The sequence below is a fragment of the Monodelphis domestica genome, chromosome 6 (genome assembly GCF_027887165.1).
Source record: "Monodelphis domestica isolate mMonDom1 chromosome 6, mMonDom1.pri, whole genome shotgun sequence".
Classification (NCBI taxonomy): Eukaryota; Metazoa; Chordata; class Mammalia; order Didelphimorphia; family Didelphidae; genus Monodelphis; species Monodelphis domestica.
Genome location: NC_077232.1, coordinates 255,646,864 through 255,673,985, shown reverse-complemented (window position 1 = coordinate 255,673,985; position 27,122 = coordinate 255,646,864). Strand labels below are relative to the sequence as shown.

The following is a 27,122-nucleotide window of genomic DNA, read 5'->3' as shown; positions in this document are numbered from 1 at the left end:
GTAACCATGTCTACTGGGTTCCCGTTTGTTTTATTTTCGTTTCTGAAAGCTTTGCTCCATGTGCATGTCCAAGTGGTTCCTTCACTTAGGATGCTTCAAGAGCAAGTTTCTGTATGATTCCCCACCAAAGGCGTCCCTGGAGGGACTGAATTCGAGTTAAAAGGATACAGACGTCCAAGTTTACAATGAGCCTTCCAAGGGTAAAAGCATGCCCACTGTAAACTCCAATAAATAGCAAGTTTAAACGTTAATACTAGAGCAAGACAGGCATTTCCCAGGTCCCCCAGCCCCCAAGCCGCACCTTCACTCACCCCCCACCCCTACACACAATGGGATTCTTGTTTGCTTCTGGAGCATGTGACAGGACAGCCCCTGCTTTGCCTAGCTCTGGGCTACAGGTCTCTCAGGTAACAGGTGGCAGCAGGATCCCCAGTTGGGCTCCAGACTCAGAAAAGAATGACTTCATAGGGGTGGAGCTCAGGGATCCTGGAGAGGTGGCCGTCACAGCCTGGTAACCCAGAAGCGAATTTGTCTAATTAAAAGGAGCAGGTAAACTGGGAGCTTGAACTTCGCCCTGCGGCAAATTGTCAAGCTAGCTGCTTTTGGCAAGTTCCTGAGGTCTGCCTCCCTCTGGTGCAGATGGAAACCAAAGAAGCCTCTGGGAAAGAGAACATGGGGACCAAGAAGAAGAATCTGACCTTTCTGAGACAGAGACTCTACATGTTAGAGAGAAGGAAGACCGACACCGTGGTGGAGAGCCCTGGAACTGTAGACCACAGTAACTCCGGACCCCTCAGAAGGAGCCAGTCCGACAGAACAGAATACAACCAGAAACTGCAAGGTAGGTGCCTGCAAAAGGAATCGGTGCCTTCAAACCAGTTTGTTTCATTGCCAAGTCTGTCGCTCTCTAGTCTTCGCCTCAAAGAAGACGATGATCTATAATTGGAGGGTTTGAACCAGAGAGACAGCCCTGGAGCTGGAGGAGTGGGTTCTGATCCCACTCTGTCATCTACCTGTGTGACCTTAGGCAAACCGTTCTGACCTCGCTAGGGATCAGTTTTCCTAATCTGTAAAGGAGTCTATGTTGCCAAACCAGTTTGTTTTGTTTCCAAGTTTGTTTCTCCTTTGCTTCTATTTTCAAATAAGGCAACGCTTTATAAGCAATAGAGATGAACTGAGAAGAAACTGCACAGAAAAATTCAAAGGGCTCTGCTTCTATAGTCAGAGGATCTGAGTTCAAATCTTGCACTCTCATCTACCTGTGTATCTTCAAACAAGACTCAGTTACAATAGGGTTCAGTTTTCTAATCTGTAAAATGACTAAATGTCCTATATATAAGGTGCCTTCCAGTTTCAAATCTGTGATCCTAAGAATTGATTTAGAAACACTTGAAGGCTGGTCAGAATTCCAGTGTCTACCTTTTTAGATATCTAATGTCTACTTTAAAAAAATTAAACATTATATAAACCAGACTGAATTGCTTGTCAAGTTGGGGAAAAGAGAGGGACAAAGGGAGGGAGACAACACGCATCATATAACTTTGGAAAACTTATGTGGAAATTTGTTATTAAAATAAAATAATGAAAGAAAATTTTAAAAAGTAACATAAATATGGCTTGTAAATGGTAGGTGAAGTCATGATCTCACCCTTATTACATAATTAGTTAATCAATCTGCCATCCTTTTATTTTTACTGATACCCCTATGTAGCGATTCTCTTTTCTCCTCTTTATGAAATGAGAAGTACATTCCATTTTTAAAAAAATGAAAAATATTACCCTCAAACCCTACAACCATAGTGGCTAGAGTCTTGGAGTCAGATGGGCTAGTAGTTGAATTCTAGCTCTGAAACTTACTGGCTGTTGAAGCAAAACTAATCACTACAACTCACCTTTTTTTTTTTTAGTCCTTGCCTTCTGCCTTGGAATCAGTACTGCAAAATTGTTCTAAGGCAGAAGAGTGGTAAGGGCTAGGCAATGGGGGTTAAGTGACTTGCCCAGGGTCACAGAGCTAGAAAGTGTCTGAGGACAAATTTGAACCTGAGACCTCCAGGCTTGGCTTTCAATTCATTAAGCCACCTAACTGCTCCCATCTCATCTTTTTTAACTTTAAATTTCCTCATCTGTAATAATATTGTTAGTATTTATAGCATAAGATTTTTATATGACTTGAGAAATATTTATTAAGTGCCTATTGTGTTCTAGGCACCCTACTAGGAGCTAGGATAAAAAGATAAAAGAAAAAACAGTCTCTGCCCTCAAAGAATTAAGGATCAACTGTGATAAAGAAGAAGTAGGTGATTGATGATGATGGTAATGGTGATGATAATAGCGCTTAACAAGTGTTTAAGATTTACAAAGTGTTTTACAAATATTTCATTTATCCTCACAACAACCCTAGGAAGGTTAAGAGTTATTATTATAATACCCTTTTTATAGATGAAAAGACTAAGGCATAGAAGTATTAAGTGACTTACTTGGAATTATACAGCTCTGGCAGGATTTGAACTCAAACTTTAAAGAGTTAATAAATGCCAGTTTCCTATTCTATATTATTATTATAAATAGTTAATCATGAGGTACTTTGCTAGGAGATCTGTTTAGGCAATGATTCAGGAAGTGATCAATTTTGTTATATCATACAGGAAAATATTGCTTGTCTTGGGGAAAATGTGGGATGTTCTAACTATCAAGTCAGCAACAGTTTTTGGGGAAATCTAGTTAGAATATCACTCATTTACAATGACTGAGAATGTCCAAATATGTTATGCATCTTTGGCAGTCAAGACCTAATTATTTCTCTCTCCCCAGCCTCCACCTTTTCCTTCACCCTGAGTCTGAAGGGTAAATGGCCCTCATGCCATAATAATTTCCTGCTTTAAGGATTACAAGGCATTTGTCTGGTGAGGTAGGTAGTGTAAATATCATTATCCTACTTGTATAGATGAGGGGCAATGTGAAGTGGAGGATAAAGAACTGGCTTTAGAGCTGGGGAGACTGGGATCGAGTCTGACATCATGGCTGTGTGACCTTGGGTAGATCAATGCCTGATTCTCAATGCCCAGACAACTTTCTAAGACTAGAAAATAGAAGAACTAAGAGAAGGTAGAGGAACTAGGAAAGTAAAAGGACCAAGGAAATTACTGGTACAATCCCTATCCTACAGAGGAGGAAACAAAGTATTAACCTTGCTTTGATTATCCAGTTGTTTTCAGTTGGGTCTGATTCTTGGTGACTCCTTTTGGGGTTTTCTTGATAAAGATACTGCAGTGGTTTGTTGTTTTCTTCTCCAGCTCATTTTAAAGATGAGGAAATTGAGGCCAAGAGAGTTAAGTGACTTGCCCAGGATCACCCAACTAGTAAGTGTCTGAAGCTGGATTTGAACTCAGGGAAATGAGTCTTCCTGACATCAAATCCAGCACTCTATCCACTGTACCACCTTAACTGCCCCCATTTAATTACCCATTTGGTCAATTTCTGAATCAGAAATAAAATTTGGGGCTTCTGACATGCTCTCTACACTATGTCTCTTTCATCTGGCATATTCTTCATAGAATTTTAAGTATTTTCTAGAATTATCTCCCAGGAGTCTGTTGCCTTTCATACAATGTATATTTGAGCTTCTCTAAACCAACAGTGAGCTGTCTATCCTGTATTGAACTCAGCCTCTAGTTCAGAAAGACCTCTTGTGAATGTTTGCATTTGCCATATCTCTTTCTATGGGGAGCTTTCTGGAAGCTGAGGTATTAATGAAGCATTGTGACTTTAAAAGCAATTAAGTAAATAGGGAAATACAAAGAGCACAGATTTACTGAAAGTATTGCTGGAAACTAACCATCTTTTTGTTCTTGGTCTAATTCCTGGCATCTCAGAATTGTGTTCTGAAAGAAAAGTCAAGTCTTACCACTAAGGAAAGGATGTAAGTCGAGCCTTTTAGTTAACATGCTGGTTTCCCTTTTTTCCTTCTTGTGAAAATAATAATAAATTAATGAGAAAAAAAACAAAAAGAAGCAAAGCTTTTGTGTTTTTCTCTTCTAAGATGTATTTCATAGAGTAAGAGTGGTGGTAACCAGATTGATCTGTTAATCCAAAAAGTTTGAACCACTATGTATTATTGGCTACAAATATGTCCCCAAGAAGAACATCCAAGGTCTTTTTGAGGAAGGGGCCCTTCAGAGATAGTTTATTTATTAAAAATGCCCTTACTTTGGGATCAGGGGATCTGGTGTCCATTTCTGATTCTTCTGGTTTTCTATCCTTCCCAGTCCAGTCCATCTTCTACTCAGTTGTCAAACTGATCTTTCTAAAAAGCATGTCTGACCATGTTGCCCCCTCTGTTCAATAGACTGCATCAGGTTCCTGATTATCTCCAGGATGAAATATTCAAATCTTCTGTTTGACTTTTCAAATTCTTTGTAGCCTTGGGCCTTCTAACCTTTCTGGTCTTTTTACATCTTACTTCTCTTTGCATACTCTGCAATCTGTCCTTGCTGTTCCTCACACCAGACAATCCATCTCCCAGCTCTAGGCATTTTCACTGGCTCTCCCTCACTCCTGGGATGTTTGTCCTCCACATCCCTTTCTCCTAGATTCCCTGCCTTCCTTCAGATTCCAGTTAAATCAGCCTTTCTTCATTGCCCTTAATGAGTGCCTTCCCTCTGTAATTACCTACAATTTTATCTTACATGCACCTTGTTTGTATTTTTCTGTTTGCATATTGCCTCCCTTACTAGACTGTAAACTCCTTTAATGGAAGGACTATTTTTATCTTTTTTCTTTGCAACCCCAGGGCTTAGCACAATATCTGATATAGAGTAGGAAATTAATAAAAATTTACTGATTTGACTCATTTCTATTGTGCCCTTGGACATGACACTAGATCGGAAAGGAACCTCATAGAGTACTTAGTCCAGTCCCCTCATATTATATATGTAGAACCCGTGACCTTGGGAGGCACACTAACTTGTCCCAAATCACACAGTTACTTAGCATGTGAGGCAAGATTTGGACTTGGGTCCTCTGGCTCATCAGTGCTTTCTCTACCGAGGCAATCTGCCTCCAAGACTAATTTTTTTTTAACCCTTACCTTTTGTTTTCAAGTCAAATAAAAAAAATTCTTTGCATTGCATTGATTCCAAGGCAGAAGGCTGGGGTAAGAGCTAGGCAGTTTAGTGACTTGCTCAGGGTCACACATCTAGGAAGTGGCTGAGGCTACATATGAACCCAGGACCTCCCATCTCCAGATCTGACACTCAATCTAATGAACCACCTAGCTGGCCCAAGTCTTCCTCTTTAATAATCTTTAATAAAATGAGGGAGTTGGATTAATCAACCTCTAAGGTCCCTTCAAAGTCTAAACCTATGTTGCTATGATGCCACTCCGTACCCCCTAAGTGCTCATTTTTTCTGTGTTAAATCAGGGATCTCTCTGCTTCAGATTAACCACCAGCAAAGAGAAAATGAAAACTATATTTTCTACCCACTTGCTAGTGTGAGTTCTTATATTTCTATGAAGGTCTTAAGTACAAAGAAGCTTCCCAACCACAAATGATTTCTGACATGTTTCCTGTTTTGATCTTGAGGATCCTCTAAATTTCTACAAGAATTTACATTCTGACTTGAATAAAGAATGGAACAGCAAAGGAAGGTCCTTCTTTCCCAAGAGTTTTACTTGTTCTTTGAAGGAGCCATTTGGGAGCATAAGAAAAATAGTAGAGTACAGTAAAACATTTCAAAATTAGGTTGATTTCTTAGAATCACATTATGTTGAGCCAAAGAAACAACCTTAGAGATACTATAGTCCCACCTCTTCTTTTTACAAATGGAGAAACAAAAGCCCAGTGAGGAGATGTGACTACACTAGAATTAGATAACCAGGTATTACAATACCAAGGCTAGAATTTAGGTTTCATGGAGGGTCAGTCAATTAACATTTATTAACCCTTTACTATATATGCCAGGCACTGTATAAAGTACTAAAGTTACAAATAGAAAAATAAAAGACAATCTCTGTCCTAAAGGAGCTTAAAACCCAATGGGAAAAGATAATATACAAAAGAAAACTGAAAGGGGGTGGTAGTCAGGGGCATGATGGAGTCCAACTAGCAGGAAATAAAGAAATAGCTGATCTGGGAGGCCTCTTTAATTGGAAGTTTTGGAGGAAGTTCTTTACTTCTCTCTCTCTATCCCTTTAATCTGAGGGGAAGTCAGCCCAGCATATTAGAAACACTGGGCAGGATGCCTATGTCCTCACTGTATGATTCTGGTCAGGTTACTTCATTTCTCTGGAAGTCATTTGCTGTATATGGAAAATTTTATGATTTCAGAAAGAATGTTGTTTCTGGAGTCAGAATATCTATGTTCAAATTCCACCATTGCTACCCACTACTTACCTAAGGCGGGGCATAGTCACTTAACCTCCTATGGGCCTGTTTCTTCTTTTTCTGGAAAATGAGGAGAGTGGGTGAGGTGACTGAATAAATGAATGAATGAATTAAAGAAAGAGCATTAATTTAGTATGTATGTGTCAGATAGTGTACTAAGTCCTGGAGATATGTATACAAAAGGAAGACAGTCCCTGCCCTCAAGATGTTTACTGTGAAAGGAAATCCTTGGTTCTCTTTGTCTATTCTAAGTTTATACTTCTGAAAAGGGAATCCTAAATTTTGGTTAACACTAACTTAAGTACCTCACTAGATTGTGAAGACAGGATTAATTTTCCTTTGTCTACCTTTTGATTGAATCAACACAAGCTTGAACTAGGTGGAGGATCTCACAAACCACTTACTGAATTCATACCCTACTTAGTACTAGATAAGAAGCCATCAAGATACATGGAGAGCTCCACCCTTTTTTCTAACTCAAATAGCCAGAAACTTTTGAATTCTTTTAAGAGTTCATACTCTCAGAAACTGTGAACACTTTCAATGAGTATTCACTTCTCCAGAAGTTATGAACTAGTCCTGACAAACACTGCCCCTTGGGCAGTGCTAGACTATTTGGAAGCTGTGTACTCAGTCTGAAGAGATTGTCTTATGACTGTGGAGAGTCTTCAAGGAAGCTTTGCTAGAGACTGCAGCTTAGATGAGGAGCTTGGAGCCCAGCTTTATCTTAGATTCTGACTCCTGGACTACTTCACTGGGTGAGTGAAAAGGCTGACTCCCTTTCTAGTTTCCTAGGAGACTCGCTTCCATTTTGGATGGGGCCAACATGGTTACTCACTACTGGTCTTCCTGGCTGAGGACTAGAATATGTATTTTCTCTAACCTCTCTCACATTTTTCTACTTTGTTGTTTTCCCTCTATTTTGGTAAATAAACTTCTGACTTGAGATATAATAATTTCAGTGACCACATTATTTCATATAATTTAAGTCCAACAACTAAATTTTAACCTTTACATTATATTCTAATAAAGAAAAACTATGAATTTAAGAGAAAGATGTTCAGTTAGGAATGTGCTGGAGCCAGCTCATGAGCCAAATGTTAAATTGTCACCCTGAGCATTTACATCTCAGAAACTGGCAAAGGCTGCAAATCAAGACATGATTCATTGTTTTGTCAATTATTTAGACTTAACAAAGTGATAGAGAAAATGTTAATAATTCACAAATACTAAGTGCTAGGCACTGTGCTAAGTGCTTTACAAATATCTCAAGTGATTCTTACAACATCCTTGTGAAGTAGGTATCATTATTCCTATCTTTCAGTTAAGAAAACTGAGGTAGAAAGAGATCAAATGACTTGCCCTTGCTCCCACAAATTTGTTAATAAAGTTAAAAGTGTATTGTATGCACATTATTTTTCCCAAAGAGCCCATTATTTTATTTACTAGCAGACTACTGGGTGTTTTGGTCTGGGAAGTCACAGGGATGGTGGGTGGAATCATAGGAAGACTGATTGATGTATCCTTTTTATGAAGGGTAGTGATGAATGTTGGTGGAAATCAAGAAAAAGAGGGGAATGCTCATGGAATCATGGTTGAAAATGGCCAGAATGCATTATGGTGGGTCTTTTGCTGCATGGAAGTGAACTTACCCTTCTAGAGCCCAGAAATAAAGGGAGGAAGCTGGATAAGACAGTTGAGGTTCCTTCCAACTCTGGATCTATGATTTTATGATTTTGTTGTTGTTCAGTAGTGTCAAACTCTTTGTGACCCTCTTTGGGGTTTTCTTGGCAAAGATACTGGAGTGGTTTGCCATTTCCTTCTCTAGCTCATTGGAAGTCAGCATTAAGTGACTTGCCCAGAGTCACAGAGCTAGGCAGTATCTGAATCTCAAATTTGAACCCATCAAGATGGGTCTTCTTGACTTCAGGCCTGGTACTCTACCTACTGTGCCACTTAGCTATCCTATTCTATGATTTAATACACTATAATCTCATCTCTCTATTATAAAAAATAATAATAGAATGAATTGATTATGGCTATAAACTGATTAGATACTCTGCTTGCTGTGCTTACAAAGTATCTTCAGTTTATATAAGTGAAGTGAAGCTCATAAGTGAACTTTTCTTCAGGACCAGGTGCAAGGATGCTAAGAAGACTCTTGTTATACAAAAATAAACCATTTATTGAGAATATAAGGATATAAAATGATTTCTAACTCTAAGGGATTCTAATTCCACCCAAATAAAACTCCCTGGTTCCACAGGGAACTGCTTATCCTGATTCCACAGGCTACACTGATCTTTCCTGAGCTGACTAACCCAAATTTTCCCTATTCTACAGTAAACTAACACTATTATCCTTATAAGAAGTATGTAATTCTTAACTTTGTTTCCAGGTTATCAAAATAACAAACCAGCTGGCTGAGCCTCAGCAAGAACTAAGTTAGGTCTGAGCCTTAGCAGACTCAGAGTCCAAACCAAAGATCAGGTCTTTCTTTGGTCTTTTCAGAGATAAAACAATCTATGAAACAGCAATACAGTCACTAGTGTTTCCCAAGTTGGAAAAGAAAATCACTTAGCTCCTTCAAGATTTTTCTTTCTTTTCCTTCTACCTCCAGACAGTGAGGAGAAAGAGAGAAAAAAGATGTTACCTGCTCCCAGCGCTCAGAGAGAGACCAATTGCCCCTCCCAGAGATTAACTGCCACAGAAAAACCATTACACCTCCAACACACACTGTCAATATTTGAAACTAACTGACACTCTGTCTCAGCTCTGTTTGAAACTCCAATTCTTTCTCATCAGCTTCTCCACTTCTTACCTCTAAACTAATGTAACAAGACTTAATTTCTAATATCATCCTTATACAATCTAAGTACTGATTTACTCATCCAAGTCTATTGATACCATGTAGATAGGCCCCAAATTACAGCACCCCTTGAATTACATATTTGAGATCTAGAAAGGCTATTCCCCCCCCCCCTTGTCCCTATTGGGTATTCAACAAAGAATACAATATAGGGTGCTGTTAGTGAAGGGGTTAAAAAAAGATACTAGGAAGACTTACTTCTATTCCTGGAGTGAGTAATCCTCTAGCAGTGAGTGGCCATCACTACTACTATTTTCATCTGGAAAAATCAATCCTTTCTTACTGATGGGGGAATAGGGAAAAAAAAATCTTCCTATAAGAACTTTTTCCCATTCATAAAAATAACCTATTAGTAATGTGTGATTCAACATTGTAGAAATAAAAATAAGCAGAATTACCCTGGGCAACTCATTTACCACTCCATGGCTTAAGGAAATTTTTTAAAGCTAGCTTGCTGAGCAGCTGCCAATCAGAGAGGGTAAAGGGAGTTTCCTGACCAGGAGTTTCCTTCATGGATGAAGTCTTGGATCCCATTGAAATGCAGAACAGAGTGAAAAATAAATAATCCTCACAAAATTACTCCTCCATGTCCTGACTTCCTCCTCTTAGAAAAGTAGAAGGAATAAGCATTTATATAGTATCTACAATGTGGCAAACAAATATCTCCATTGAGCCTACAATGTCCTTGGGAAGTAGGGGCTATTATCATTCCCATTTTATAGTTAAGGAAACTGAGATAAGCAGAGATTGTCCAAGCCATTAAGTAGCTAAGGATGAATTTAAACTCAGGTCTTGCAGACTCCAGGCTCAGCACTCTATCTCCACTGGACCACCAGCTAGCTACGTTATAACCTAGTTGTCCCCTGGTCTCCATCACTCAAGTCTCCATCCTATTTCAGCCTTGAAAGTCTGGCCCAAGTTTTCCCCAGAAGATATCTAAAATAAAATAAAAGTCTGAAGGCAAATTACTTAAAATCAGTGTCTTTGGAGAAGTATTTTTCACATGAATAAGTATTCAGAATGTTACATTCATAATAGATCTGATTTCAGGATGCAGTGGTCTTCTTATGCTTATATGCATGTATTGTATGTTCATATACACAACTAAAGAGGATGCATATTTCCAGGGAGAAATAGTGCTGTGGTTTTGAGCTGATTTAGATGAAGTTTTCTTTTTTCCACTTTTTAATTGTCATGCAAAGCACATTTCCATCTTGGTCACTGTTGTGTGAAATGTGAATCTGCTTTATATTTGAAGAAAGCTGGATCTGCACTGGAGTCACATAGGTTGTTCAAGTCTCAAATTTTAAAGTTGATTTTCTGCTAGTGCTGATCCATTTCACCTTGCCCTCGTCCCTTGCGAGCATGACATACATGTACTGATTAGGCAACTGGCCATAGGAGAGAAGGAGGAAATGGGAAGGAGGGCACGGGTAGCCTATAGTACAGGATGTGATTATGGAACAGAGTAAGAGATCACACAGGGACTGATGGCATGAGAGCGTAAAAATGGGATTTCCCAAAATCATTGCCAAATGTAATCAGTAAACTTCATCTCAATCCTGAAAGACGAGATATTTTACACAAGGGCTAGACCACAGGTCCTGTGAGGTTCCTTCTATTCCTAATCATCTAGGATTCTGTGACCCACTTCTCTGTCCCAGTAGTTCAAACATCTCCTATTGAATATCCTTGGACTCTCCTAGAGCCACTCCCACTCCTACACTAACTCATTGTTCTCTTTGAAGGAAAGGGCTAGATTCCAGATGAGTAGGTTAGAAATCAAGGCTTATGACGCTTGTTTTGTGCTTAAGGAAATGATAGTCAAGGGGGTTAACTCAGGTCCACTTCTTTCTTTTCTGCATGGCTACTCATTAATCTCAGAGAAGATTCAAAACTGAAGGCTCAACATTTTTTCTCTGCCTCTAAGGAATCTTGTTTTAGAAGTGAACCAATTCAAAAGCCAAAGGACTCTTTTCTGAGCTGATCTTGAATCGAAGAACCAATTTGAATTGAGCTATTCCTCCATCACAAAATTATGGCATGGGAATTTCTTCTTCTGTATTGTTTTACCCCCTGATTTAAGCTATAACTGAACTCTAAGATTAGGAAGACATCAAGGTCAGTATCTTGCCAGTTGGCTGGCACAGTGAATAAAATACTGGAGTTGGATCAGGAATTCTCAGTTTCATAAATGCAATTCCAACCTCAGACACATACTAGCTGTATGACCCTGGGCAATTCACTTAATCCTGTTTGCCTCAGTCCCTCATCTGTAAAATGAAAAGGAAATGGCAAACCACTCCAATATCTTTCTTAAGAAGACCCTAAGGGGACAGCTGGGTGGCTCAGCAGATTGAGAGCCAGGCCCAGAGATGGGATGTCCTGAGTTCAAATTTGTAATCAGACACTTTCTAGCTGTGTGACCCTGGGTAAGTCACTTAACCTCCATTTCCTAGCCCTTACCGCTCTTCTGCCTTGGAACCAATACCCAGTATTGATTCTGGGACAGAAGATAAGGGTTTAAAAAACAAAAAAGAAAACCCCAAAATGGGACACGGAGAGTCAGACACAAGTGAAACAAACCCAACAATAAAGCAAACCTAGAGCAACCTTGTAGATTAGGTGAAGAGAAAAAGAGAAGGCAAGAGAGGGTACGCCTGTCTACTAGAAATTAGTACAACACTGAAAATCTTTGACTTGCAAAGAGAGTATAGTAAGAGACAGAAGCTGAAAGTTTACATCTCAGAGCAGCTGTATAATTCTTTGATTTCCCAACAATTTTATTACCCAGAAAGGAGAATATCAGTGACATGAACTATTGTTTTGGACTTTGTTTTGTCTAACAAACAGATGATTGGGATAGTGAAAATTAAAGGAAACTAAGAACAAAATGATTATATCATATTTGAATTTTTAAGGATGAAGGGAAAGAATTCTGAAAATATGTTATGGTACCACAATATTTGTAGTCAAAGGATCTGAGTTCAAATCTAATCTCTGGTATAAATTATCCATATGAATTCTGGAAAGTCCTCTCTGAGTCTCAGGATGTCAAATGAGGAGACTGTGTGATGTAAATTAATGCCCTTTTAAAGTATTGCCCTTTCATTTAAATAGTTGGGTGCTCAAGATTGCAGAAAATTTACTTTCGTGTAAAGAAAAACTATTTTAATTGGTAAAACTTTAAAATATTGCCTTTTTCATAAATGAAGAGTTAGATGTTGAAAGTAGTAAAAAGAACATTGGTTTAATAAAAACTGCTTAAAATCCATGTATGAAGAAACATTTTTTTTTCAGATGGGATGTGGCAGTTTCAATTAGAAAATGAACTGTGAAATTAAAAAAAAGGTTAAATTGCCTTATTAAGGAAATAGGACTATGCCTCATTCATATATGAATAGGATAATGATGGCTTAAAGGGAGCAGAGAAATTATTTTTACTAAACATATATAAAATATAAGCACGAATGGATTGGGATGAATGAGCCATACTCATACAGATTGTATGTAGCAGAATGGAAAGAGCACCAGTTCTTGAATCAGAGGATTAATCTTCAAAATCTACTCATGACATTATCCTAGTAATCATAGTAAGTCAATCTCTTCAGAGCTCAGTTTCCTCCTCCATAAAAGTCCTTTTCCTACTCCTTTTAGGAGTTCCCTTAATTTAAAATAATCCTTAGTCCTTTGCCAGTTGACTTAAGTATTGTTAATGCAAAAGTAACTTAAATTTTCCATCCATTTTAGGATCAAGATGTTCCACATGCAAGAGCAATACCTTGTTTTTTTAAATTCTTACCTTCCATCTTAGAATCAATACTATCTATTGATTCCATGGCAGAAGGGAAGCAAGGGGTATAGCAAATAGGGTTAAAGTGACTTGCCCAGGGTCACACAGCTAGGAAATGTCTAAGGTCAAATTTGAACCCGGGACTGCTGTCTCTGGACCTGACTCTATCTGCTGAGCCACTTAGCTGTCCCAAAGAACAATAACTTAGTGTGACTATATCTTACATCCTGCAATGCCTTCATTTGGACCAGATGGTCTGAGAAGTCTAATTCCAGCTCAAAATCTAGGACTCCATCACTAGATGAACCCTGAAGTCTCTTCCAACTCAAACTTAATGAACTTGCACTCCCTTGTATGTAGACCAGTGATTCAGAATATACTGGGGAGAGGCCTGGCTCTGAAGCTTATTCATTTCAATTGATAAATATGTATTCAAGCAGGCACTATGCTAACTGCTTAGCTTAGCTTGGAGTAGAGAAAGAATTTTTGTTTTTTAAACATATATAAAATGTATACGAATTGGGTTGAGCTGAGCAAGCCATATACAAAGGGCAACTCGCAACATCTCTGGTCCTTAGCTTCCTGAACTGTAAAATGGGAAAACAATGCATGTGAGACATAAAAATGATCAAGTGACATAAAAAAGATTTATTAGCGTTAAATAGCATAAGGGAAAGAATTTGGAATTTGATTTTAATTTGGATGTGGATTTGAAATCAGAGATCTTGGCTTGGAAATTTCCTACCTTTGTGAATTTTGGGAATTCACTTTTCATATATATGAAATGAAAGACTCAACTCCCAATTTTAAATATATAATTTTATGCTCTTCTATTTAATTCATTGTATAAACATTTATTAATCACCTATTATTCCCTGGGTGCCAGGGGGGGAAAAACAGATGAGAACTTTTTGCTTTGATCTTGTGACTTTTGCAATAACTCCTGATTTGTAATGTGATAATATTCTTCTCAAATATTTGCCTTACTAAGGTCTTTTTGCCATGGGCTTCATCTTCTTAGGATCATAGATTCAGAGACAGAAAAATCCTTGGGAATCATTGAATTCAACCCTTCCACACCCCATTTTATGGATGAGAAAACAAAGACTGGGAGTGATTAAATGCCTTGCTCAAGATCATGAAGTTAGTACATGGCAGAAGTAAAGGTCCAACTTGGGTTCTTGGAGTCAAAGTCCAGTCCTCATTTAACAACACCATGTTCCCAACAATCTTTGTGTTTTTCTATCAACAGAGTGATTATTTACACCACTCTCATATCAGAGTATTGCATCAGCATTCTGTTTTTTAAAGTAAACATTGTCTTTCTCCTTTTCCCCTCCCCTGATTCTTGTGAAATAAAAGGACAAGTCAACTTGAGTTAAAGTTAAGGACTCAGCAATCTCACCTTAATGACTTATCCCTTTGCTCCCCACTTGTTCAACCTCCAGGAAACTGGTCTTTCCCTTTTTTATTGTCAGCTATTTTGATCTGAAGAAAGCCTAATGTAAATCAGCAAACACCTGAAATCCCCATTCCTTGGCAATAGTAACAATTAAATTTATTTGCAGAAGAAAAGAATGGTATTGCAGACAAGAAACAAAAGTTCTTTGTTTGCGAGCTGCTGTAACTAGAATCCAGAGAAATCACAAGTAAGCAGTTACTAAGAACAAATGAAGCATAGGAATAAAATGTTATAAGTGAAAGACTTCATCACAGATGTTTTGTTTTGTTTTTTCCCCATCAAGAAATAAGAAAATAACGAAACTATGTGATTGAACAAAATAGCAGTGTTGAAAATTTGGCAAATAATTCTTTCACCATAACTGGAAGGAATTAACTGGTTTTGACAATGAATGAATGAATGAAAATATTTATTAAGTGTCCATAGTGTACCAAACACTGCTAAACTCTGGAGATACAAATAAATAAGACATTTTTTACTCTCAAAGAGCACACATTCTAATGAAGGCAGACAACTTAGATAGTTTAGCTACAGTGCTGATGGAAAGGCCTTTAAGGGTACAGCTACAAAGCAGCTGGCCATATAGTTTCTTTAGGGTCAATTCCATTGATACATCAATTTTTCATTTCTGATGTTGAGCCATGTGAAAGAACCAATAATTTTTTTTCCTGGGTCCTCAGTTGCCAAAGGGGAGAGAGAATCTGGTCAGGGTGCCTGGCAGAGACAGTTGCCAAAGTGTGTCCTGGTGGTGGGAAGATGGCAGATTAGGGTGTGAAGCTTTCTCATCCTCCTGAAATGCCCCACACACAACCAAAAATAATTCCAGAAAATCAACACTAAAAGCTGCAAAAACAGGCAAGTGTGGAGTAAAGCTGAAAAGTCAAGGACAAGTAGGAAGAAAGGTTTCTAACTTCCCTGGCCTCTGTCCCACTGCTTTAGGTCCTGGAGGCAGGAACATAGCAAATATAGGGAATCCACAAGGCAGCCACACAGGACAGGATTAGCAAAGTCGACTTATCTGATGAACTGGGGAAGCCTAAATCCCAGAGGATACTATTGGAATCCAAATCCTGGGAGCAGGTGTATTTGCAGTGGCCTTGGCTGAGGAGATCTGGGCTGGCTCATGGCTAAAGACTGAGGAAGAGGACACCCTGGAGTCTGCAGGTGCCAGGCCCTAAGGACAGAAACTCAAGGCTCATTGTTAACAAACAAAGGACTTTGGAGGCCTAAAGAAAGTCAAATATACAGCTGTTCTCTATGAACTGCTGCAGTGGGAAAGGAGTAGTGAAGAAGAAGTGCATTTATAGAGGGACTAGAGGGGATCAGCTGTGATCACTCTCAGGAGACTGGAGTTTCCAGTGGTTGCCACTGGGGCTACAGATGAATGTTTGCAGTATTCCAGTTGAAGCACTCAAATTCAATTACTAATTGGGGCTCAAGTTAGGGACCTGGAGTACATGGGAATCTGGACTATAAAAATTACAATAACTAAATAGGAGTCAGGAAAAACACACACACACATACACACACAACATCCTGAAACTTGAGAGAATATATTTCAACACAATAGAAACCATGAGACTCCAGAAAAAAAGCCAGTAATTACATTTATTGGCCTGGCTGCTAAAATTTAAAAATAAATAAATAAATATGAACAAGCAAAGTAGAAAGAACCCATCTATTGACAGCTATGATAAGGTCAGAGACCTCAACTCAAACTCAGAGAACAGTGAAGTAAAAGCAATTACTTCAAAGACAGCAAAGAAATACAGTAAATGACCACAAACTCAGAAAGAACTTTTTAGAAGAGCTTTAAAAAGACCTCAAAAACTGAATGAAAGAAGTGGAGGAAAAATTAGAAAAAAAATACTAAGAAAAATGAAAGAAAATAAAATTATGAAGGAACACCAAAATGGGAAAATAATGTATTCAGGAGTAGAATTGGACAAAGAGAAGTAACAATCTCCTAAGTCAAAAGAAATAGTAAAGCAAAATCAAAACAATGAAATAATGGAAGAGAATATGAAATATCTCATAAAAAAAAACTGACCTGGAAAATAGAACAAAGAGAAAAACAGTATAAGAATAGTGAAACCCTTAGAAAGTTATGATAGAAAAAAAGAGTTTAGATCCATACTCCTAGAAATTATCAAGGAAAATTGACCAGAATTTTAGAAATAAAGGGTAAAATAGAAATTGAACAAATCTAGTAATCAGCACCTCAAAGAGACCCAAAGAAGAAAATACACATGAACATCATTGGTATAGTGCCCAGGTTAAGAAGAAAATATTACAAGCAACAAGAAAAAAAATTTGATTAAATACTGTGGAGCTACAGTCAGAATAACACAAAACTTAGCAGCCACAACATTAAAAGAACATGACATGGAACACAGCATTTCCCAGAGCAAAAAAACTGGGCTTGAAACCAAGAATAACATATCCAGCAAAGATGAGCATAATTATAAAAGGGAAATGGATATTTAATTAACTAAAAGAGTTTCAACTATTCCTGGAGAAAATACCAAAGCTCAGCAGAATAGGTGATCCATTAGAAACATGTAAAGGTAATGAAAGACTAATCATAAGCAACCCAAAAGGTCAAATTCTTTGATTCTGATATGGGAAAATGCTATATAAAGCCCCTTGGAATGGCATTATTGCCTGGATATTTTGGAAGAGAGGATATGGATGGAAAACTGAAGGTCAAGGGAATATAATCGAATGAGCCAAAGTGGTAATGGAATAAGCCAGGGGGAGGCAGAGTGGAATGACTATCACATATGGAGGAGAAAAAAACTGCCAGAGAGAAGGGGATGAGGGAGTGGAAGGCTGGTAGTACATCAGACCTGGGATAAAGAAAGAACAATATGCACAATTAGAAGGGTAAAACTTTTCTTAATGTACAGAGAAATAGGAAGGAAGGGGGGAATGGAATGAGAGGGCCTGGGAAGAGAAAGGAGGACAAAGAGATAAGACAAGGAGGGAAGGGAAGGACACCTAGAGAGAAGTATATATCAAGAGATAGAAAGAAGTAAGGAGAGGAGATATAGCAAGAAATAGGAGGGCACAATTGGGGGATAAAGAAGGGAACTGGGGAAAAGTGGATAGAATGAGAAATAAAAGGTAAGGGTCAAGGGATAAGGGAGTTATGATTGGAAGTGAGCCAATTTGGAACTAGGAGGAGAAGGGGAAAAGATCAGGGAGAATATTTTGGGAAGGAGGTGACTAGGAGAAGTATTGGTCAAAGGAAATTGGACATCTGAGGAGGGATACTACAGTAAGAAATAAAGGGGGGAATAAACAGTGAGGAGGAACAGAATTGGTGGAAATGCACAACTAGTAAGTATGACTGTGTAATAGGATGAATTCACATGTGAAGAAAATGGATAGCAGAAAGGATCAAAAACCAGGACTTGACAAGGTGATGTTTATAAGAAAGACATTGAAAATGAGAGACACATAGAGTGAAGGTGAGGGGCTAGAGCAGAATATACTATGCCTCAGGGAGTCTAGAGAAGAAAAGGATGACAGTCACAAATTCTGATAGAATTGAAGCTAAAATTGATATAATTGGAGGAAATTAACAGGATAACTTTATTTTGTTGGGAAGGTTACTATGGATAATGAAGCATTATCAGTATTGGACCTGTATACACCGAGTGTTATAGCACACAGATTTTTTAAGGAAAAACTAAATAAGATACAGATGGAAATAGAATAATATTAATAGTGACAGACTAATTTACCTCTCTCAGAACTAGATAAGTCTAACTAAAAATAAGAAAGAAGTTAAGGAGATGAATAGAACCTTAGATAAAATAAATAAGATAATTATCTGGAGATCCTCCCCCCATCTATATGAGGTTTGTAGTAAACCAAAGCCTGAATATACACATAATCCAAAAATAGTTTCTGTTGGGACAACAATGGTTTACAGAGTACAAATGTTCTGCAAAAGTCTTACCTTAACTCTCATCATGCTATGGACATAATTCTACATCCTTGAGGGGTTGTGGCACTGGAACAAAAGTTCCACAGGGTGTGACCAAGCTGGAAATTCTTGTTTGGGAAAGAGTATGGTCTTGGCAACAGATTATGTCTGATGCCTAAGCAAAATATGGGCCTGATAACATATGTTAACTGAGAACCAGATGGGATAAATTTATCAGATTAAATGCAGGAACATGGTGAAACAGGCCTAAAATTACATTGGTAGAACAGTGGGAATTTTTTTTTTTGTAGAAGGCAAGATGGAATTACACATTAAGAGCTATAAAGTTGTTCAAGCTCATCGACCTGGAGAGCTCAATGGAGCTCATTACTAGGAGTAGGCCCAAAGGGCATTATTGCAAGAATAAGAAGCTGTGTTTGTATAAAAATATTTATGGAAACTTTATTTATTATGACAGAAAAACTAGAAAGAGCAATGAATGGGAGAAATGGCTAAATAGGTTATAATATCTGAATGTAATGGATTGTATTCTGTTAGTGAAATGACATTGGAAATATTAAAACTAAGAGAAATATATAGAGAAATGAAAAGAGAATAAGAATAATACAAACCCTAATTACATTAAAAAATAATAACCACAAAATCAAGAGAAAAAAGTATCCAAGTAAAACTAATCCAAAGGGAACTCAAAAGCAGTTGATGTTTATATTAGCACACATATAATTTACATTAAAAAAAACAAATTGTAAGCAATATGGAGTTTGTGGTTTTGCATATAATTTTATGCATCTGTTTAGATAATATATTTTTGTCAGTCTGTGGTTACATAATAATATGTGATACTTTTTAAAAAAGATATGACTTGGCATGTCAAGGGTGACTGCTTTGCCTGACTGTTGTGGCAACTGGGCTGAAGACAAAGCCAGTGGTCCCCAGCACTAGGAGCTCCCTCCTCCCCAAAAGTAATCTGCTTTCTATAACACCTACTTTTTACTATTGTTTTTGGGCACAGGGATCTGTGCTGTCTTCACCAGGGTTTGAGAGGAGGTATTGATTGGTCTAAGACAAGACCACACTGCCTAAACCAAATTAAAATGTAATTGAGGAACATTTGACAAAATAAACAAAAAATACAACCAAACACATATGTTACTATAGGTATCTCTTCCACATCCTGACTTTTCCCATCTCTGTTTCCATATATTGTGGGTCACCATAACAAATTCAATGGGAATTTTTTGAAGTTTTTCTGAAGTTGCCCATGACCCAAAAGATCAGCAAATGACACACAAAAAAAGTTTAAAAACTCAGAAATTCATAAAATATTTGTACAGTATATATATATCAACATTTTCATCTTTTAATACCATAAACATACACAATTTATTTTTCAGAGTTACAAGAAGTAAGAAATTGATTGCTAAAAGAATGCAAAAGTCAGCAGATGACATAAAAAAGGATAAAAATGTTAAGATGACCTACCCATAATCTATGACCAAATCCTTCATCCAGATTTTAAAATATGGTAAACAACCCATATTTTATTTTTTTGTTTATTTATAAACAACCCATATAATATTACCATATTAAAATATGGTAAACAACCAAATTTAAAAAAAATTAGACTTCTCTGATACAAAGGAGGGCCAAAAAAAATTATGCTGACTTTACATGTTGAGTGTGTGATCTGTGGGGGGATAGCTGTATGTGGTTTTCTAAGTCAATATACCTCCTCCAGGGACCTTTATTATAGGATATTGGTACCCATTTCAATTTGAGTTTGACACTACTAGTCTCACTAGTGGCAGTGGTTTGATTCACCTGGCATGTGGCACCCCCTTTCTATCTCTCTGTTTTAGCTAGCCTGGTCTCCATGCTGTTAAAATTAAATTAGTTTCTAGTAATAAAAGTATTATATTTTATGAGGTTTATTAAAGATTATTAGAAATCAAGAATACAAAATAACAAACCCACATGCCTAGGACTGATTAGCCCATTCACATCTTACTCACTACATCTTGCCATATCCGAGTAGAAGAAGAGAGTGAGGCTGAAGTAGGCGTTACAGCCAGTTTAAATACAAATTGTGATCTCGCCCAGGTGGGGACTCAGGTGAGATTATAGGGAATTCTGGGAAGTACCAAGGACTTCTGGGGATTGAAGTCTGGGCTTCAAATTTCCATTTTCCAATGCCCAGAAGGTGACAATCGGAGCAGGGATGGTTCCATAGACATTGTGCACCTGGACAATGGCTTCAGGGGACAGGATGGAAGTAGTAGGGAAGAGAAACACTACTATTTCTTGAAATTTAGGAGCTTTGTGGGGTTTCTTTGTTAGGTAGGACCCATTTTTCTGCTTCTTACTTTGAGGAAACTTGGTCTTGGGAGCAAGACATGACTCTAATAAGGCAAGGTTTGTCATCAACCAGTCATTTTTTAGTCAAGTCCAACTCTTTGTGGCCCCATTTAAGTTTTCTTGTCAGAGATACTCAAGTGGTTTGCCATTTCTTTCCCCAGCTCATTTGACAGATAAAGAAACTGAGGCAGAGTTAAGTGATTTGCCCAGTTAGTAAGTGTCTAATGCAGGATTTGAACTCAGGCAGATGAATCTTTCCAACTCTAGGCTTAGTACTCTGTATACTGTGCCACCTAATTGCCCTTCTTATCTGAGCATTATTCACTGTAGCAACTGGGTTATTGCTACTGGGAGCTGGAAGGATCCTCTAGGATTTTAGAGTGCCCTCGCCCAAACCTTGCCTTTATCTTTCCTTTATCCTGATTAGAGAGTCTTGGTTGGGGTGTTGTGTATAAAGGTTCTGTTTCAGGGTTGGGGTGTGTGTATGAGAGAAAAATAAAGAGGCAGAGACAAACAGAACTCAAAGAGAAACAAAGAGAGAAGAGGGGGGGAAAAGAAGGAAAAGAGATCAGTCATTTGTTTTTACTAAGAAGGTATCTTACTTTTATTAATAGCTTTTGTTTTCATGTCATATACATTTTTCAATATATCTGTTTCCCCTGCTTCCTTACCCAGCAAGACATCTTTTGTCACAAATATTTTAAAAGAAGGGGGAAATGCAGCAAAGGAAAACTAACCAACAATCATCAAACAATGCTTTAAAAAATTTCTCCTCCTCCTTTCTCCCCATTAGTTGAAACAAAAGATAGAATTACAGAACCCTTCTGCCACATTAGCACAGTCAAGCTAACAGAATCGCAATTTGGTCATGCTGAAAAATGGGTCTCTTGTTCTGCATATCAGTCTATCATCTCTCTGTCACGAGATGGGTAGCATTCTTCTTTATCAGCTCTTGGATGAGAGCTACCCATACTGTTCCAAGAGCAATCTGTCTTCTTTGGCTGCAGGATTCTCCTACACCTCAGTCCTCATTCACATTGTCCCTCCCTAGACCTGTGCATACCATGGAAGAATGTGCATTTTGGAGTGTGGCCCTTCTCTAAGGAGTTCACTCAATTATATGACACGACCCTGGCAAAGACAAATCAATTACGCTAATGTGCCCCTGAGCAGCTATCCCAAGAAAGAAGGGGTGTTCTCCTCCACCCAATTAAAAACCCAAACCAAAAATTCAAACTAGATCCATGCCTTCAGGGAGGCATAGAAATAGCAGCTTGCAAAATATGCATTTAAAATTCTGTTACATCAATCAGCATCCAGGCTTTTCATAATGCTGTAACAGTATTCTTACTATTCTTAAAATATTCAAACATACACTGAATATTTTAAAAATCCAATGCTGATCATTTTTCTATCCTGCTCTTTTATTTATTTTTTTTTGCCAGCTATTCATTGGGTATTCTTCTCTCTAGAAAAATAAAAATATTAAATTAAGATATAAAACTAGATTATTTTAAATGAGGGATTGCTTTGAAAACAGAAGCAATGCTTCTTGGGAAAAGAAAAGTCAGCTTTAGTTGATTGTGCTGTTTCAACAGAATGTTGCTGGTTCCCTCTACCCTCCCATGTATGTGTGTGTGTGCGCGCGCTAAACAAACAAACAAAAAAGCATGTATTTAAGTAGGAAATTTTCTTTTAAATGTGTTTTAAATCAAGTAAGGATTTTGATTAAGATGAACTTGTCACAGGAGCCTGAGCTGTCATGGCGGGGTGATTAAAACAGAAAAAAAAATATCTATGCCAATAAACTCAGATTTTTGCTTAGGGAGTACCTTTAATTTCAAAAGTACTCGTGTGTGTGTGTGTGTGTGTGTGTGTGTGTGTGTGTGTGTGTGTGCACGTGTGTGTCTGTCCTTTATATTATATTTGTGCTTCTGCTATTCTGGTAACCTTGTCTGTCTTCTTATAATTCATGTGTCCAATGTTCTATTTTACTGACTATATAAATTATGGCACATTGTATATGGAGATGTATTTGGAGACAACACAGTATAGTGAATGGAAAACAAGATTAGGAAGACCTGGGTACACATCTGGACTCTTGACACTTAGAGGCTACATGACCCTGGGTAGGTAATTTATCTTCTCTATATGCCTCAAGACATTCTCGAGGACTTAACTACAAAGTCAGAGATTGGTATTGGTTGCCCCAGTTGGTGGAAGGATTTCCCATACAAGGAAAGCAAAATATTGACATAATCACCAATTCTGAACATTTTTTCTGTATATAAAGGTATACCAAACCACATTATGAGACTCAGATTAGCTGCATCAGAGGAAAACCAACCTTACTCTCCTTTGTTTTATTCTAGATCTATAGAGGAAAAATATTCCCTAGGTTCTTGAATTTGACTCAAATGACTTCTACAAGAGACATTTCTTGATCACCCAAGTTTTTAATGTCTCCTGATTCTAGGTGGCACAGTGGGTAGGATGGATAAAGACTCATCTTCCTGAGTTCAAATTTAGCTTCAGATACTTCCTAGCCATGTGACCCTGGGCAAGTCACTTAACTATGTTTTCCTCAATTTCCTCATCTGTAAAATGGTAAGTCGCTATAGTATCTTTGCCAAGAAAATCTCAAAATAGGGTCATGAAGAGTTGTACATGACTGAACAATATTCTCTTGTATTATATTTATATGTATATCATATATACCTAAATATCTTTTATCATATATATCTTATACCTTATATGATATGTCATATATACTTTATAATATCTTCTATGTACGCATTTTATATGCATATATATTAGATATACTTAAGGGATATGGGATGTTCCAGGAGGATGATGTCTCTGGTGAGAGGGTTTGCTGACCCTTTTTTTTTTTAAATAATATTTTATTTGATCATTTCCAAGCATTATTCATTAAAGACAAAGATCATTTTCTTTTCCTCCCCCCCCCCCCATAGCCGACGCGTGATTCCACTGGGTGTCACATGTGTTTTTGATTCAAACCCATTTCCATGTTGTCAATATTTGCATTAGAGTTTCGTTTAGAGTCTCTCCTCTGTCATGTCCCCTCAACCACTATAGTCAGGCAGTTGCTTTTCCTCGGTGTTTCCACTCCCATAGTTTATCCTTTGCTTATGAATAGTGTTTTTTTTTCTCCTAGATCCCTGCAGATTGTTCAGGGACATTACACCACCACCAATGGAGAAGTCCATTACATTTGATTGTACCACAGTGTGTCCATCTCTTTGTACAATGTTCTCCTGGTTCTGCTCCTCTCGCTCTGCATCACTTCCTGGAGGTTGTTCCAGTCTCCATGGAATTCCTCCACTTTATTATTCCTTTTTGCACAATAGTATTCCATCACCAACATATACCACAATTTGTTCAGCCATTCCCCAATTGAGGGGCATCCCCTCATTTTCCAATTTTGGGCCACCACAAAGAGCGCAGCTATGAATATTTTTGTACAAGTCTTTTTGTCCATTATCTCTTTGGGGTACAGACCGAGCAGTGCTATGGCTGGATGAAAGGGTAGACATTCTTTTGTCGCCTTTTGGGCATAGTTCCAAATTGCCCTCCAGAATGGTTAGATCAGTTCACAACTCCACCATTTGCTGACCCTTTTTTAATCCTTTGGTATCTGTCACCCAACTCTCACTTGTGACTCCAATAAGCTATAGCCCTGGTAACACTGTCTCAATAGATGGGATAAACCAGATTGAGGGTAACCAACAGGCATCAAACCCATCTGTGAATTAGGGGGGTATCTAGTCCAAGCAGGGGAAGACTTCCTCCTGTAGAATGAGTGGATGAAAACAATTTATTCCCAAAGCCATAAAAATGAGGGAAGCAGGTGCTGTGGAGTGCTTAGAACTTCGTCAGACAGAGGAGACTCCAAGGTCCTTCACCACATCCCAGCCTATCATCAATCCTCCCAACTACTGTCTTGCTACTAGACTTTGATGACTCTGGAAGAGAGAGCAAGTCTGATGACTGCACAACTCTGCCTAGTTTCAATCCAATTCACATTCAAGTCAAGACACCACCTTCTTCAAAATGTTCCTCTTCAAATCAGGAACTTACATGTCTGAGGCCAGATTTGAACCCAGGACCTCTCCTTTCCAAGCCTGGCTCTCTATTTACTGTGCCACCCAACTGTCCCTAATGAGAAGTTCTTTTGATCTCATCCTTTCCTATCCCCTTTAGCAGAGGACCTCTGTTGTTATCTTTGACCAGGATCTTCTAATGATATACCTATGGATGTTTCCATTGTACTACATCAATTCCTATTGAATTAAATCAATGGTACATCTTTGGGCCCCATTTCTTATGGTGGATTCCTCCTGGTGTCTCCATTTTGGATTCAGTCAACTTTCGTTCTCTGCCTAGCTGTACTTCCACGTTCTTCATCCCTTTTAAACTCCTTTTTGTGTGACATCTTCCCTTGTTAGAAAGTAAGTTTCTTGAATGCCAGGATTTTATTTGTATCTCCAGTGCTCAGTGGCTGAGTGAATAGAGCAATGGGTCTGGGGGCAAAAGGATCTGAATTCCAATTTGCCCTTAGCCATGTCGTAGCTCGGTGATGCTGGGCAAATTACTTAACCCTGTTTGTCTCAGTTTCATCATCAGTTAAATGAGATAGAGAAGGAAATGGCAAACCACTGGCATCTTTGCCAAGAAAACCCCAACTGGGGTCCCAAAGAACTGGACAAAATTGAAGAACAGCAGCACCTAGCCCCTGATACATGCTTGCTGCCTTGTCTTCTGAAGGAGGAAAGCACTACTCAATTAAAATGACTGGGGTGAGAGTCCCCTTGTCAAGAACACTTCCTATTTCCTTAGCAATCTATGGTCTCTGTTTTACAGTTTCCCCTAAGAAGTGACTCCCTCCTTATTTTTCACAAGACCCTAAAAGGTATTCATGGCTCTCCTTTTCCCAGGGACATGTCCCTATTTACGTTGGCAGGTAAGCATTAAATCAGGGTAGATATCACTCCGATAATACTATGGGAGGAGAAATAATATTGTTGTGACACCAAAGAGAACATTTTTATTATACGCATTACCTTGAAATAACATTTTTGTCAGAAGATGTGATGCTGCGTCTATGCAGTGGGGGTGTAATAGAAAGAAGCCGAGCCAGAATGTATTAGTCATGTGGGCTGTGCATGATATATCACCAAATACCCTGCCAGAGAGATACAAGGATATAATTAAAGAGGAAGGTCATTCCATCATAAGCATAAAAATTCAGTACAAAGACCTCTTCCATTCTTTTGTCTTTTATATTCATACCTTCTCCCATTTTTCTAAGCTTTTTTTTTAGCTATTATTACCAAATGAATTTTCAAAGTAGCAGAAGAACTTTCTTCTACTGAAAATAAACAGTGTTCTTACAATGCCTGCTTGTTAGTTGTTCGGTTGTGTCTGACTCTACACATGGACACATGGACTTTTTTATCCATGCATGGGGTTTTCTTGGCAAAGATACTGGAATGGGTTACCGTTTCCTTCTTCAGAGTGTCCCCCCTTTTGTAGATTTTTACACTGACACAAATAGGGATTAAGTGACTTGTCCAAGATCACACAGCTAGTAAGGGTCTGAGACCAAATTTGAACTCAAATCTTCCTGACTTCAAGCCCAGGATACTATCCACTGCACCATCTAGCTGATTCCAAAATGCCTTCTAATTCTCACCAAAACAAAAATCTTTTCATACTTAAAAAACTTCTTTGCTTTTATTGGACTTGCAATTTGAGGAAACTCATTGGACCACTATTCGACAGCTTAAAGATTTTGAGAATTAGTTGTTGAGATTTGGGGGGCAATGAGGGGTTGGGACTTGTGGCAAGAATGTGTCTGATGCAAGACTCAAACTCAGGTCTTAGTGACTCTGAGGGTGGCACTTTATCCATTACAGTACTCTACTTCTTCTTTAAAAAATAAGATAATGTGCATTCTTTCCTTTCTAATCCCGAGTCAAAAGGCAGATCTGTTCATTTCATTGGTAATTATGAGCAGTGAGGAAAGAATGAAGAAGAAGGTTGAGATTTGTTGGCCAAGCTGGCTCTTGTGGTCTTGCAGTTGGGCTGTTATGTACTATTGCATTTTCATTTAAATACAATATTTTTTTCAATGACATGCCCTAAAGGACCATAACATTTGGCATAACATTATGGTCTTTTGGGTATGGTTGCCAATTACTCTTCATAATGGTTGGAATAGTTCACAAATGCACCAATTGTGTATTAGTGTTGCAATTTTCCCCATTCCCTCCACCATTTAT

At 38.1% G+C, this 27,122-nt stretch overlaps 1 protein-coding gene across 1 annotated transcript in view; it reads left to right on the top strand.

Moving 5' to 3' along the window:
* The first annotated feature begins 478 nt into the window (after nt 1-478).
* The window catches only part of ARHGEF38 (Rho guanine nucleotide exchange factor 38), a 152,726-nt gene continuing 126,082 nt past the window's right edge, over nt 479-27,122 (top strand). Inside the window, exon 1 of the mRNA XM_001367326.5 lies at nt 479-841. Within this exon, the coding sequence (XP_001367363.4) occupies nt 640-841 (202 nt within the window). The 5' untranslated portion in view covers nt 479-639. The remainder of the gene's footprint in view (nt 842-27,122) is intronic.